This window comes from Aythya marila (assembly GCF_965140915.1).
Source record: "Aythya marila genome assembly, chromosome: 31".
Taxonomy (NCBI): domain Eukaryota; kingdom Metazoa; phylum Chordata; class Aves; order Anseriformes; family Anatidae; genus Aythya; species Aythya marila.
This window is the reverse complement of record NC_139072.1, coordinates 225,463-239,083: the sequence shown is the minus strand read 5'-3', so window position 1 is coordinate 239,083 and position 13,621 is coordinate 225,463. Positions and strand designations below refer to the sequence as shown.

Genomic DNA, 13,621 nt, shown 5'->3' with positions numbered 1-13,621 from the left:
GTTTGGGACACGGGATTTGGGTGTTTTTACCCATGATTTGAGGCATTTGGGGGGTTTTACCCAGGATTTGAGGCATTTGGGGGGTTTTACCCATGATTTGAGGCATTTTGGGGGTCTCCATCCTCAGCAGGGTTTGGGATGTGATATTTTTGGGGTCTCCATCCTCCGCAGGCTTTGGGACACAGGATTTGGGTGTTTTTACCCATGATTTGAGGCATTTTGGGGGGTTTTACCCATGATTTGAGGCATTTGGGAGGTTTTACCCATGATTTGAGGCATTTTCGGCGGTCTCCATCCTCGGCAGGCTTTGGGACGCGGCGTTTTCGGGGGATGGGGGGGGCGCATCAGTGGGGACAGAAGCAGACCCGTAAGGCCCAGGGGACGTTGGAGATGCCGCTGACCCGGGGGCTGAGATCCGGGGGGGCTTCCCCGGGGGGGATCCGCAGCCGAAAACGCTGCAGGAGGGCGGTGAGGAAGAGGAAGAGCTGCGTCCGCGCCATGCTCTCCCCCAGGCACATCCGCTTCCCTGCGGGGACACGGGGCCGTCACCCACCCTCCGTGGGGGTCCCCCGTGGATCGGGGGGGGGTCCCCACGCCCCTCGGATTTACGGGGGGGGGTCCCCGGCCCACCTGCAGAGAAGGGGATGAAGGCTTCGCTCTTCTTGAACGCCCCCTTCTCGTCCAAGAAGTGTTGGGGGTCGAAGGTTTCGGGGTTTTTGAAGTACCGGGGGTCCTTCAGCACCGAGCTCAGGACGGGGTAGATGGTGCAGCCCTAATTAGGGGGGGGGGGACACCATGGGGACATTTTGGATACCCCCCCCCGCCCCGACAGGCAATAATTAACCGCGGGTATTGATGGCAAACAAGCCGGGCAAACAATAATTAATAATTAACCCAACGTCATCAATACGCGGCCACCGGGCACGCGGTGCGATTGCAGTCAATGATTAATTATGTCGTGCGAGCGGGGAATTAATTAATAAACAATGACTAAGCACGCCGCGCCGCCACGCAATTAGCGGCCAATGGTGGAGCGCCCGCTATCAACGGTGACGAGGCAATTAGCAAACAGTGACGAAGCAATTTTGCAGCCATGAAGCGAGGAACACAGTCCATGGTCACGATCCATGAACGATGACGAAGCACGTTGTCTAATTAACGCTCGTTGACGAAGCTCACGTGGAATTGATAAGCAATCAGATGACGTTTGATTAAGAACCAATGATCGTTACAGGATTAATAACAATTAAGCATGCTGTGCAATCAACGGCATCGATAAGCCCATCGTGTGAGTAATAACCAATGATGGACCATGCTGTGCAATCAATGATTATGCAAATCGTCTAATTAGTAGCGATGAAGCGTGCAATCAATAAGCAACGAAGACCATCGTGCAATCAATAAGTAATGAAGACCGTCGTGCAATCAATAAGCAATGAAGATCATCGTGCAATCAATAAGCAATGAAGACCGTTGCACAATCAATAAGCAACGAAGATCATCAGGAGATCGACAGGCAACGAAGACCATCGCACAATCAATAAACAACAAAGGTCGTTGTGCAAGCAATAAGCAGCAAAGGTCATGCAATCAATGAGCAACGAAGACCGTCGTGCAATGGACAAGCAACGAAGACCGTTGGGCAATCAATAAGCAATGGAGACCGTCGTGCAATCAATAAGGAATGAGGAACGTCGTGCAATCAATAAGGAATGAGGAACGTATTGCAATCAATAAGCAACGAAGACGGTTGTGCAACTTAGAAGCAATGGAGACCATCACATAATCAATAAGCACAAAGACCGTCATGCAATTTAGAAGCAATGAAGACCATCGTGCAATCAATAAGCAATGAAGACTGTCGTGCAATCGATAGGCAACAAAGACCATCATGTGATTGACAAGCAATGAAGATGGTCATGCAGTCAATAAACAACAAAAGTCGTTGTGCAATTAATAAGCAACGAAGACCATCACACAAGCAACAAGCAACGAAGACCATTGGGCAATCAATAAGCAACGAAAACGAAGACTGTCGTGCAATGGACAAGCAACGAAGACCATTGGGCAATCAATAAGCAACAAAGACCGTGATGCAAAGCAACGCAGACCATCGTGCAATTGATAAGCAACGAAGACTGTCGTGCAATTGATAAGCAACGAAGACTGTCGTGCAATTGATAAGCAACGAAGACTGTCGTGCAATCAATAAGCAATGAAAACGAAGACTGTAGTGCAATGGACAAGCAACAAAGACCGTTGTGCAATCAATAAGCAACGAAGACCATCGTGCAATGGACAAGCAACGAAGACCGTTGTGCAATCAATAAGCAATGAAGACCATCGTGCAATCAATAAGGAATGAGGAACGTCGTGCAATGGACAAGCAACAAAGACCATCATGCAATCAATAAGCAATGAAGACCATTGCACACTCAACACCCCTTAAGCTTGCCGTGCAACCAACACCGTTGACCAAGCCCGCCGTGCAAGCCATCGGCAATCAAGCACGTGGTGCAATTAGCACTCAACGACGAAGCACGCGAGCGATCGACCCACGGCGCGCCCACACCTTGGGGATGGTGAAGCCGCCGAGCGGCGTGTCGCGTTGCACCGTGCGGATGAAGCCGAGGGGGATGAGGTCGAGGTACCGCTGCACCTCGTGGATCACCGCGTCGGTGTAGGGCATGGCCGCCCGGTCCCGCAGCGCCGGCAGCCGCTCCGTCCCGATCACCCGCTCGATCTCCTCATGGATCTTCTCTGGAAGGGGTCGCGGCGGGGTTGGGGCGGTGGGGACCTCCCGGGGTGTCCCCCCCTCCCCGATGTCCCCGGGGGTCCCCCCACCTGCCACGTCGGGGTGCCGGAGCAGCACCATCAGGCAGTAGCGCAGGGTCATGCTGGTGGTCTCCGTCCCCGCCAGGAAGACGTCGAACACCGTCACCCGCAGGTTGTCCTGCGTGAAGGCCGTCTCGGGGTTCTCCTTTTCCTACAAAAAAAGGGGAAAAAAAGGAAAAAAAAAAAGGGGGTTCGACCCCTGTAACCCCCTCGCCCTGCGCCCGTCCTCCTCTACCTGCTCCATCTTCCGCAAGAAGGCGTCGGCGAAGTCGCGGGGGGCGGTGGTGGGCTCGCCGGCGGCCGCGTTCTCCTCCACCTTCTTGGTCAAGAAGTCTTGGACGAAGAAGGTGTTGTGGAAAAAAGTCCAGTGGGAGCCGGGCAGGAGCTCCAGGAGGCCGGGTAGGATGTTGTAGAGCTGCGAGGAGACGCCCGGAGCCGTTCCCAAGGGGTTCCCAGGGGGTTCCCGGGGGGTTCCTGGGGGGTTCCCTTGCGCTTTGAGCCCCCCAACCCAACTTTTTAAGACCTCACCTTGCCGATGGCCGAGCTCTCCAGCAGGAAATTTTGGGCGACGCGCCGCAGCACGTCCAGGTACTGCTCGTCCCCGTAGTCGAAGCGGTGCCCGAAGAGGATGCGGCAGATGCTGTTGCCCACGGCCGCCGTCAGCAGCGTGCCAGGATCCAGGGGACGCCCTGCACCATTCGGGGACCCAGCGTGGGGTCTCGGGGGTCCGCGCCTCCCCACCCCGCGAGCCCCATCCCCGCTGCCCACCTTGGGTCCTCGCCAGCTCCTGCAGCAGCAGCCCCGTCTCCTCCTGGACCTGCTCCTCCAGCCCGCGCTTGCCCATGCCGAAATCGCGCAGGGTGGCCAGGGTGAAGCGGCGCGTCTGCGCCCACGCCGCCCCGTTGCTCATGAAGAGCCCCAGGTTTTGGTTGGCTTTTTCGGCGATGGGGAAGCGGCCGCGGGCGGTGAACTCGTCCCCCCGCGTCACCAGCACCTCCCGCAGCGCCTCGTAGCCGAAGACCACCACCACCCGCTGCGAGCCGAAGCGCAGCGAGAAGACGGGGCCGTACTTCTCGCTCAGCTGCGGGGAGAAGGGAGACATCCCGCCCCGGGGTGCTCAGCGCCCGTGGGTGCTGCGCGGGGTACCCGGAGTCCCTGGGGTGCTGCAGGGTCATTAGGGTGCCCCATGGGGTAATGCAGCATCCTTAGGGTGCCCCATGGGGTGCCCCATGGGGTAATGCAGCATCCTTAGGGTGCCCTATGGGGTGTCCCTGGGGTGCTGTAGGGTCCTTAGGGTGCCCTGTGGGGTGTCTTTAGGGGTCTGTAGGGTCCTTAGGGTGCCCTATGGGGTGTCTTTAGGGTGCTACAGGGTCCTTAGGGTGCTCCATGGGGTGTCCTTGGGGTAATGCAGCATCCTTAGGGTGCCCCATGGGATGTCCTTGGGGTGCTGCCAGGTCCTTAGGGTGCCATGTGGGGTGTCTTTAGGGGTCTGTAGGGTCCTTAGGGTGCCCTGTGGGGTGTCCCTGGGGTGCTGCAGCATCCTTAGGATGACACTTGGGGTGTCCTTGGGGTGTCCTTGGGGTGCTGCAGGGTCATTAGGGTGTCCCATGGGGTAATGCAGCATCCTTAGGGTGCCCCATGGGGTGTCCTTGGGGTGCTGTAGGGTCCTTAGGGTGCCCCATGGGGTGTTCTTGGGGTAATGCAGCATCCTTAGGGTGCCACTTGGGGTGTCCTTGGGATGTCCTTGGGGTTTTGCAGCATCCTTAGGGTGCCTCATGGGGTAATATAACATCCTTAGGGTGCCCCATAGGGTGTCTTTAGGGTGCTGCAACATCCTTAGGGTGCCTCATGGGGTGTCTTTAGGGTGCTGCATGGTCCTTAGGGTGCCTCACGGGGTAATGAAGCATCCTTAGGGTGTCCTTGGGGTGTCCTTGGGGTGTCCTTGGGGTCCTGCAGTATCCTTTGGGTGCCCTATGGGGCATCCCTGGGGCTCTGCCGCATCCCTGAGCTCCACATGGGCCACCCACCCCCTCGGGGTCCCCCCATCCCTCCCCCAGCACCCTAGGGTGCTCCCCCGGGTGGGTCCCACACCCCTCACCTTGCGGAAGACTTTATGTGTGGGTCCGGTCCCCAACTGCAGCAGGTTCCCCACGAAAGGCAGCGCCAGCGGCCCCGGGGGCAAATTTCGGCTCCGCTCCTTCTGCCACCGGGCCACCAGGGCCACCGTCACCAGGGCGAGGAGGAGGAGGGTGGTGGCACCCAGCAGCTCCATGCTGAAGGTGTGGCACCCAAGGGTGAACCCCGGCACCCCGGGGTGCTGCAGGGAACGGGATCGCTGGGTTTGGGGTCAGGGCACCCCGGGGGGACAAGGGGCAGCTGGGTCCCAGCAGCACCCAAGGGTGGCGGCGGCACCCGGTGCGCCCCCGGCGCTCTGTGCAAAGCCTGGTCCTCTGATGCAGCCCCCTCCCCAAATTTTAGACCCCCCTCCCCAAATTTTAGGCCCCCTCCCCAACCTGCAGACCCCCTCCCCAAACTGGAGACCCCCTCCCTTTCTTGCAGCCCCCCTCCCCATCCTCTAAACCCCCTCCCCACATTTTAGACCCCCTCCCCTTCTTACACACCCCCTCCCCAACCTGCAGCCCCCCTCCCCAACCTTGAACCCCCCTCCCTTTCCCACAGACCCCCTCCCCAAGCTCCATCCCCCCCTCCCCAAGCTCCATCCCCCCTCCCCATGCTCCATCCCCCCTCCCCTTCTTGCAGCCCCCCCCCCAAATGCTTCCAACCTCTCCCCCGGTGCTGCAAGCCTCGCTGCTCTGCCTCGAACCTTGCCCCTTCCCTGCAACCCTTGACCCCTCTTTTGCAAGCCCCGTCCCCTCCCTGCGGGTCCCCGGGGTGCCCTTGAACGGCGCCGAGGCCGAGCTGCAGCTCCTGGCACCCATGGGCACCGGGCGGGGGGGGGCGCACAGTGCCACCCCACGGCCACCTCCCCGCCTCCTGCCACCGCAGCGTGTCTTTTGGGGGGCTTTGCGCGGCTCTGCATGGCTCTGCAGGATTGCGTTGGGGTTTTGCATGGTCCTGCATGCTCTGTGCATGCTTGCTTTGGGGTTTTGCATGGCTTTGCATGACTCTGCAGGATTGCTTTGGGGTTTTGCATGGCTTTGCATGACTCTGCAGGATTGCTTTGGGGTTTTGCATGGCTTTGCATGACTCTGCAGGATTGCTTTGGGGTTTTGCATGGCTTTGCATGACTCTGCAGGATTGCTTTGGGGTTTTGCATGGCTTTGCATGACTCTGCAGGATTGCTTTGGGGTTTTGCATGGTCCTGCAGGGCTCTGTGGGATTCCCTTGGGGTTTTGCACAGCCCTGCGTGCTCTCTGCATGCTTGCTTTGGGGTTTTGCATGGCCCTGCACAGCTCTGTGGGATTGCTTTGGGGTTTTGCATGGTCCTGTGTGCACACTGCATGTGTGTTTTGGGGCTTTGCATGGCCCTACACAGCTCTGCAGGGTTGTTTTGGGGTTTTGTGTGGTCCTGTATGGCTCTATGGGATTCCCTTGGGGTTTTGCAGGGCTCTGCAGAGTTGCTTTGGGGTTTTGCACAGCCCTGCATCCTCCCTGCATGCTTGCTTTGCGGTTTTGCATGGCTTTGCACGACTCTGCAGGATTGCTTTGGGGTTTTGCATGGCCCTGCATGCTCTGTGGGATTCCCTTGGGGTTTTGCACGGCCCTGCATGCTCTCTGCATGCTTGCTTTGGGGTTTTGCATGGTCCTGCATGCACACTGCATGCGTGTTTTGGGGCTTTGCATGGCTCTGCATGCTCTGTGGGATTCCCTTGGGGTTTTGCATGGCCCTGCAGGGCTCTGTGGGATTCCCTTGGGGTTTTGCATGGCCCTGCAGGGCTCTGCATGCTCGGCTCGGGGCTTTGCACAGCTGCACCCTCTGCACGCTTGGGTTGTGCTTTGCTCACACGTCTCTGCGTGCCCTCTGCGAGCCCGGCTCAGGGCTGTGCACCGCGGAGCACCTTTGGGTGCTGGCCCTGGGGTTCTGCACGACTGCACTGGGGGCGTTGCACGGCTTTGCACGGCTTTGCACGCTTTGTCTGCCTCATTCAGGGCTTTGCACAGCTCCCCGTGTCTTGCACGCCCCTTTTCGGGCGTTGCACGGCTTTACACACCCCCGAGGCTCCTTGCACACCCCATGGGACAGCGCCGGGGGTCCCGGCACCCCCCTAACTCCCCCCTCAGCACCCTCCACGCGTCGAAGCCACCAAGCAAAACAGCAGCAGCTGCAAATTTATTCGGGGTGGGGGGCACGGGGTGTAAGGGGGGGGTCAGCGGGGCAGCATGCACAGCTGGTAGATGGGGGGGATGTTGGCGAAGCCGCTCTCCAAGGGGGTGTCCGGGAGCTCCTCCGGGGGCTGCAGGGGCTGCAGGCGGAGGTTTTGCAGGATGGTGGTGAGGAAGAGGAAGAGCTCCATCCTCGCCAGGGCCTCCCCCAGGCACACGCGCTTGCCTGCAAGCACAAAGGGGGGGGGTTATGGGGGTGCACGGAGCCTGGGGGGGGTGCGGGACCCCCCCGGTTTGCTGCCCCTACCTGAGGAGAAGGGCACGAAGGCGTCGTTCTTCTTGAAGCGGCCGCTGTCGTCCAGGAAGTTTTCGGGGCTGAAGGTGTGGGGGTGCTTGAACATGGAGGGGTCGTGCAGGGCCGTGCTGAGCAGGGGGTACACGTCCGTGCCCTTTGGGGGGGGTAAAAGGGGGTTTGGTGGCGTGGTTGGGGCAGGGGGGGCGTGGGGGGGGGTGTGTGCGTGGAGCTGGGTGCATGGAGCAAGGGGCAGGGGCAGGGTGCATGCAGCAAGGTGCATGCAGCAGGGAGCATGTACAGCAAGGTGCATGCAGCAGGGAGCATGTACAGCAAGGTGCATGCAGCAGGGAGCACGTACAGCAAGGTGCATGCAGCAGGATGCACGGGCAGGGTGCTTGTAGCAGGGTGCATGCAGCAAGGTGCATGTACAGCAAGGTGCATGCAGCAGGGTGCAGGGGCAGCGTGCATGCAGCAAGGGATATGCAGCAAGGTGCACGCACAGCAAGATGCATGCAGCAGGGTGCACGGGTGACATGCGTGCAGCAGGGTGCATGCAGCAGGATGCACGTGCAGCACGGTGCATGCAGCACAGTGCACAGGCAGTGTGTGTGCAGCAAGGTGCAAGTGCAGCAAGGTGCATGCAGTGGGGTGCACAGGCAGCATGCATGCAGCAGGATGCATGCCCAGCAAAGTGCATGCAGCAGGGCGCAGGGGCAGTGTGCATGCAGCGGGGTGCATGCAGCAGGTTGCATGTCCAGCAAGGTGCATGCAGCAAGGTGCACACACAGCAAGGTGCATGCAGCAGGATGCAGGGGCAGTGTGCATGCAGCAAGGTGCACGCAGCAGGTTGAATGTCGAGCAAGGTGCATGCAGCAGGGTGCACGTGCAACAAGATGCATGCAGCAGGACACACACAGAGCAAGGTGCATGCAGCAGGCTGCAGGAGCAGCACGCAAACATGCACAGAGCAGCGTGCTCACGCACCATGCACGGAGCCATGCAAGAGTCCAGCTTGCACTGGGCAGCGAGCACGGGGGCAGCGAGCACGGAGCCGAGCGCACAGGGGGCAAGGTGCAAGGGGCAGGGCGCACGGAGCGGGGCGCGTGGGGCCACGGGACGCAGCCCCCCCCCCCCCCCCCGTCCCCCCTATCCCCCCCCCAGGACCCCGGGGTCACCTTGGGCAGCAGGTAGCCGCGGAAGAGGGTGTCCCGGGTGACGGTGTGGGGCACGTTCATGGGGATGAGGTCGCTGACGCGCTGGATCTCGTGGATGACGGCGTCCGTGTAGGGCATGCGGCTGCGGTCCTCCACGGTGGGCGCGCGGTCGCGCCCGATCACCCGGTCGATCTCCTCGTGCACCTTCTCTGCGGCACGAAACGAGGGTCCCGCTCGGCACCGGGCCATCGGGGGGGGGGGGGGGTCCCTCGGGGGGGTTCCCCTCACTCACCCAGCACCCCGGGGTGCTTCATCAGCAGGACGAAGCCGTAGCGCAGCGTGGAGCTGACGGTCTCGGTGCCGGCGAAGAAGAGGTTGAGCGTGGTGAGCTCCAGGTCCTTGATGTTGAACGCCGAGTCCGGGTTCTCTTTTTCCTTATGGGGGAGGGAAAAATGCGGCGTGGGAGGGGGCCGGGTGCAAGGTCAGGCCCGGGGGAGTGCCGGGGTGTTGGGGTGAAGGCGAAATCTGGGGCGTGCAAAAGTGTCGGGGCGTGGGATTGCTGCGGGTGGCGGGGAGCAGGAGGAAATCCAGGGGCGGAGGATTGCTTTGGGGCGTGCAAAAATGATGGGGAGCAGGATTGTTTTGGGGCGTGCGCGGGTGACGGGGGTGCAGGATGAAACCCGCGGGTGCAGGATGAAAGCCAGGGGTGCAGGATGACTTCGGGGCGTGCACGGGTGACGGGGTGCAGGATGGAAGCCGGGGCGTGCAAAAATGATGGGGTGCAGGATTCCTTTGGGGCGTGCACGGGTGACAGGGTGCAGGATGGAACCCGCGGGTGCAGGATGGATCCCAGGGGTGCAGGATGAAACCCGAGGGTGCAGGATGGATTCCGGGGGTGTAGGATGAAACCCGGGGGTGTAGGATTTTTTTGGGGTGTGCACAGGTGGTGGGGGTGCAGGATGGATCCCAGGGGTGCAGGATGAAACCCAGAGGTTCAGGATTATTTTGGGGCATGCACAGGTGATAGAGGTGCAGGATGAAACCTGGGGGTGCAGGATGGGACCCAGGGGTGCAGGCTGGGACCCAGGGGTGCAGGATGGAACCCATGGGTGCAGGATGGATCCTGGGGGTGCAGGATTGTTTTGGGGTGTGCATGGGTGGTGGGGGTGCAGGATAGGACCCATGGGTGCAGGATGAAACCCAGGGGTGCAGGCTGGGACCCACGGGTGCAGGCTCATTCGGGGCACGCAAACAACCCAGAGGGCACAGGACCAACCGGCACAGCGCGCGAGCAAGCCGGGACGTGCAGGATCAACCCCAAAGTGCGCAAACAAAGCGGGGAGGTGCGGGATCGCCCCGGGGGGGGCTCGATTCCCACCCCCAGGGCCCCCGCACCTTCTCCATCTGCAGGAGGAAGCAGTCGATGAAGTCTCGGGGGCAGCTGGGGTCCAGGGTTTCGGCGTTGGCGCGCACGCGGCGGGCGATGAAGCGCCGCATCCCCTCCAGCAGGTTGTAGATTTTAGTCTGGGGGCCGGGGATGAACTGGAGCAGGGTCTCGTTCATGTCATAAAGCTTCAAGGGGGGGCGAAAAAATTGAGCAGGGGGTGGGAGAAAGCCTCCCCCATAGGCTCCGGGACCCCAGCTCAGCGCCCAACCTGCGCCCAGGGGGTGCTGAGCTCCCGAAAGCTCTCGTTCATCATCTGCAGCAGCGCCAGGAGCTCGGCATCCTGGTAGTCGAAGCGGTCGCCGAAAACGATGGAGCAGATGACGTTGGAGACGGCGCGGCTCAGCGTGTACGTGGGGTCGAAGGGCTTCCCTTTTGGGGCCCAAATTCAAAAAATCAGCCACCGGAGTGGCCTCGACGCCCCCTAACCCCGTGGTGCCCCCTCCCCGGGTACCTTGGGTGTTGCGGAGCTCCTGCAGCAGGAACTGAGCCTCCTCCTGGATGCGCCCCTCGATGCTCTTCCTCCCCATGCCGAAATCGCGGAGGACGGTGAGGGAGAAGCGGCGCAGCTGCTTCCAGCGCTCCCCGTTGGAGAAAACCACCCCTGGGGGGGTCGGGGAGGGGGGTCGGGGGGGGTAGAGAACAATAGGTGGGGGGTGGCGCACCGCGGGGTAGGGTGCCGTGAGGGTGGGAGGGGGCTGGGGGGAAATGGGGTGGGCTTATGGGGGGGTAATGGGGTGGGAGGGGGGCACTGTGGGGGGGTGACCCCGTATGGGGGGGTGACATTATGGGGGGGGTGGCACTATGGGGGGTGACACAATATGGGGGGGTGTCCCCATGGAAGGGTGTCACCATGGTGGGGTGGCACCATACGGGGGGGTGACACTATGGGGGGGTGTCCCCATATAGGGGGGTGACACTATGGGGGGGGTGTCCCCATGGGAAAGGTAACCTCATGGAGGGGGTGTCCCCAGGGTGGGGTGTCCCCAGGGTGGGGTGTCCCCACAGGGGAGGGTGACACTATGGGGGGGTGTCCCCATATGGGAGGGTGACACTATGGGGGGTGTCCCCATGGGAGAGGTGACCCCATGGGATGGGTGTCCCCATAGTGGGATGGCCCCAGGGTGGGGTGTCCCCACAGGGGGGATGTCCCCATGGGAGGGATGTCCCCAGGGAGGGGTGACCCCACAGGAGAGGTGACCCCATGGGAGGGGTGTCCCCATGTTGGGACATCACCGCGCTGGGCTGTCCCCATGGGAAGGGTGACCCCATGGGTGGGGTGACCCTACGGGAGGGGTGTCCCCATGGTGGGGTGTCCCCACCGAGGAGTGTCCCCATGGGGGGACATCACCCTGGCGAGAAGTCCCCACGGAAAGGGCGACCCCACAGGAGGAGCGTTCCCCACGGCGGGTTGTCCCCATAGCGGGATGCCCCCACGGAGGACGATGTCCCCACAACACCGGGGTGTCCCCAAGCAGGGGGGTGTCCCCAAGCAGGGGGGGGGGAGCTTGGTGACCCCCCCAGCCCCTCACCGTGCCCGTTGAAGGTCTTCTCCACGGTGGGCAAGCGCCCGCGGCCGGCGAACTCCTCGGCGTGCTCCACCAGCGCCTCGCGCACGGCCGCGTGCCCGCACAGCACCACCACGCGCCGCGTCCCCAAGTAGACGGTGAAGACGGGGCCGTAGACGTCCCGCAGCTGGCAGGGGGACAACGGGAGGCGGGTGACCCCGGGGGGACCCCCCGCCGCGTCGCCGTCCCCGTCCCCCCCCCCACAAAGCCACCCCCTGCCCACCTTGAGGAGCGACTGCAGGGTGCGGGACGGGGAGATCTGCAGCAGGTTCCCGATCAGGGGCAACGGGGTCGGGCCGGGGGGCAGGCGGCCGCCGTCCCCCCGGGACCCCCGCAGGGCCACCAAGAGGAGGAGGGAGAGCCCCAGGAGCAGCAGCAGGGTTGTTGTCACCTCCATGGTGGCCTTGTCCCCTCCCCGGCCACCACCCTGCTATTTATGCGCCGTGTCCCCCCCTCCCTCTCCGCGCCTCCGGCCAGGTATTGCACAAGGCTCGGCCCTCCCCTCTCCTGGGGGCAGCGTGTCAGGGGTGTCCCCTCCCCATGCGGTGACAGGAGTGTCCCCTCCCCGTGCGGTGCCAGGCGTTGTCCCCAAGCAGCGTGCCAGGCGTTGTCCCCGTGCGGTGCCAGGCGTGTCCCCCAGCTGCGTCCCCAAGCGGCGCATCCCCGAGCAGCGTGCCCGCGAGCTGCAGGCCACGCGTGGCCCCGAGCAGTGTCCCCAAGCAGTGTCCCCAAACAGTGTCCCCAAGCAGTGTGTCATGCATTTCCCCGAGTGCCATGTCCCCAAGCAGCAGGCCATGCGTGTCCCCAAGCAGGGTGTCCATGGGCACCGTGTCCCCAAGCAGAGTGTCCCCAAGCAGCAGGCCATGCATGTCCCCAAGGAATGTGCCATGCATGTCCCCAAGCAGGGTGTCCCCAAGCAGTGTGCCATGCTGTCCCCAAACAGGGTGTCCCCAGGCACCGTGTCCCCAAGCAGTGTGTCCCCAAGAAGCATGCCATGCATGTCCCCAAGCACCATGTCCCCTGAGCACCCTGTCCCCAAGCAGCTTGTCATGTGTGTCCCCAAGCAGCTCCATGGGGGACACTCAACGGGGGGGCATTTTATGGGGGGTGTTTAATTGGGGACACCCAATTGGGGACATTTTATGGGGGATGTTTAATTGGGGACACCCAACTGGGGACACTCAATTGGGGGACATTTTCTGGGGGATGCTCCATGGGGGACACCCAATTGGGGACATTTTATGGGGGACATTTTATGGGGGGTGCTTAATTGGGGACACCCATTTGGGGACACTCAATGGGGGACATTTTATGGGGGAGTTTTAACTGGGGACACCCAAATGGGGACATTTTATGGGGGACATTTTATGGGGGATGCTCCATGGGGACACCCAATTGGGGACATTTTATGAAAATAAACCATCCTGGCCCCCAGAAACCGCCCCAGACCCCCCCGAGCAGGGGGTCCCCATGCACTGGGGGGGGTCATAACCCCCGTGGGGGTCACGGGGGGGGCACCAGGGGCCAGGTTTCGGGCCGGGTTTCGGCGCTGCCGGCCGGGTTGTGCAACCCCGGCGATCCCTTTGTGCTCGCTCCCGAAAACACTCGAGGCTCCTCGGCCCCGGGGGGGGGTCCGGCACGGTTCGGGGCCCCCCCCTTGCACGGAAATTTCCAGTGCAGGCGTTGCACAACGGGGCCGGGCCCCTCCACGTGAGCCGCCGGCAGCGCCCGGCGTGCAAACAACACCGGCACCTGCGGTGGCACGAGGCTGGCCCCGTGCCCCGGTGTCCGTCCCCGTGTCCTGGTGTCTGTCCCCAAGCCTTGGTGTCCGTCCCCGTGTCCTGGTGTCTGTCCCCAAGCCCTGGTGTCCGTCCTTGTGTCCTATTTTCCGTGGCCCCGTGTCCTGCTGCGTGTCCCCAAGCCCCTGGTGCTCGTCCCCAAGCCTTTGTGCGCGTCCCTGTGCCTGTCCCCAAGCCCCTCTCCGTGTCCCCAAACACCTCTCCATGTCCCCAAGATCCTCTCTGTGTCCCCAAGTCCCCAG

General features: G+C 62.1%; 1 protein-coding gene across 1 annotated transcript; it reads right to left on the bottom strand.

Annotated features, from left to right (window-relative positions):
* Window positions 1–264: 264 nt before the first annotated feature.
* On the bottom strand, window positions 265–12,036 carry LOC309888947 (uncharacterized protein). The gene is made up of 17 exons (XM_082781606.1): window positions 11,804–12,036; window positions 11,545–11,707; window positions 10,467–10,616; window positions 10,224–10,384; window positions 9,964–10,140; window positions 8,861–9,002; window positions 8,590–8,777; window positions 7,427–7,568; window positions 7,167–7,345; window positions 4,927–5,152; window positions 3,604–3,951; window positions 3,364–3,524; window positions 3,071–3,250; window positions 2,845–2,986; window positions 2,573–2,760; window positions 631–772; window positions 265–526 (listed from the first exon to the last, which is right to left on the bottom strand). The coding sequence occupies exons 1-17, from the start codon at window positions 11,975–11,977 to the stop codon at window positions 345–347; spliced, it is 3,045 nt and encodes a 1,014-aa protein (XP_082637732.1). The 5' UTR covers window positions 11,978–12,036; the 3' UTR covers window positions 265–344.
* Window positions 12,037–13,621: the final 1,585 nt, after the last annotated feature.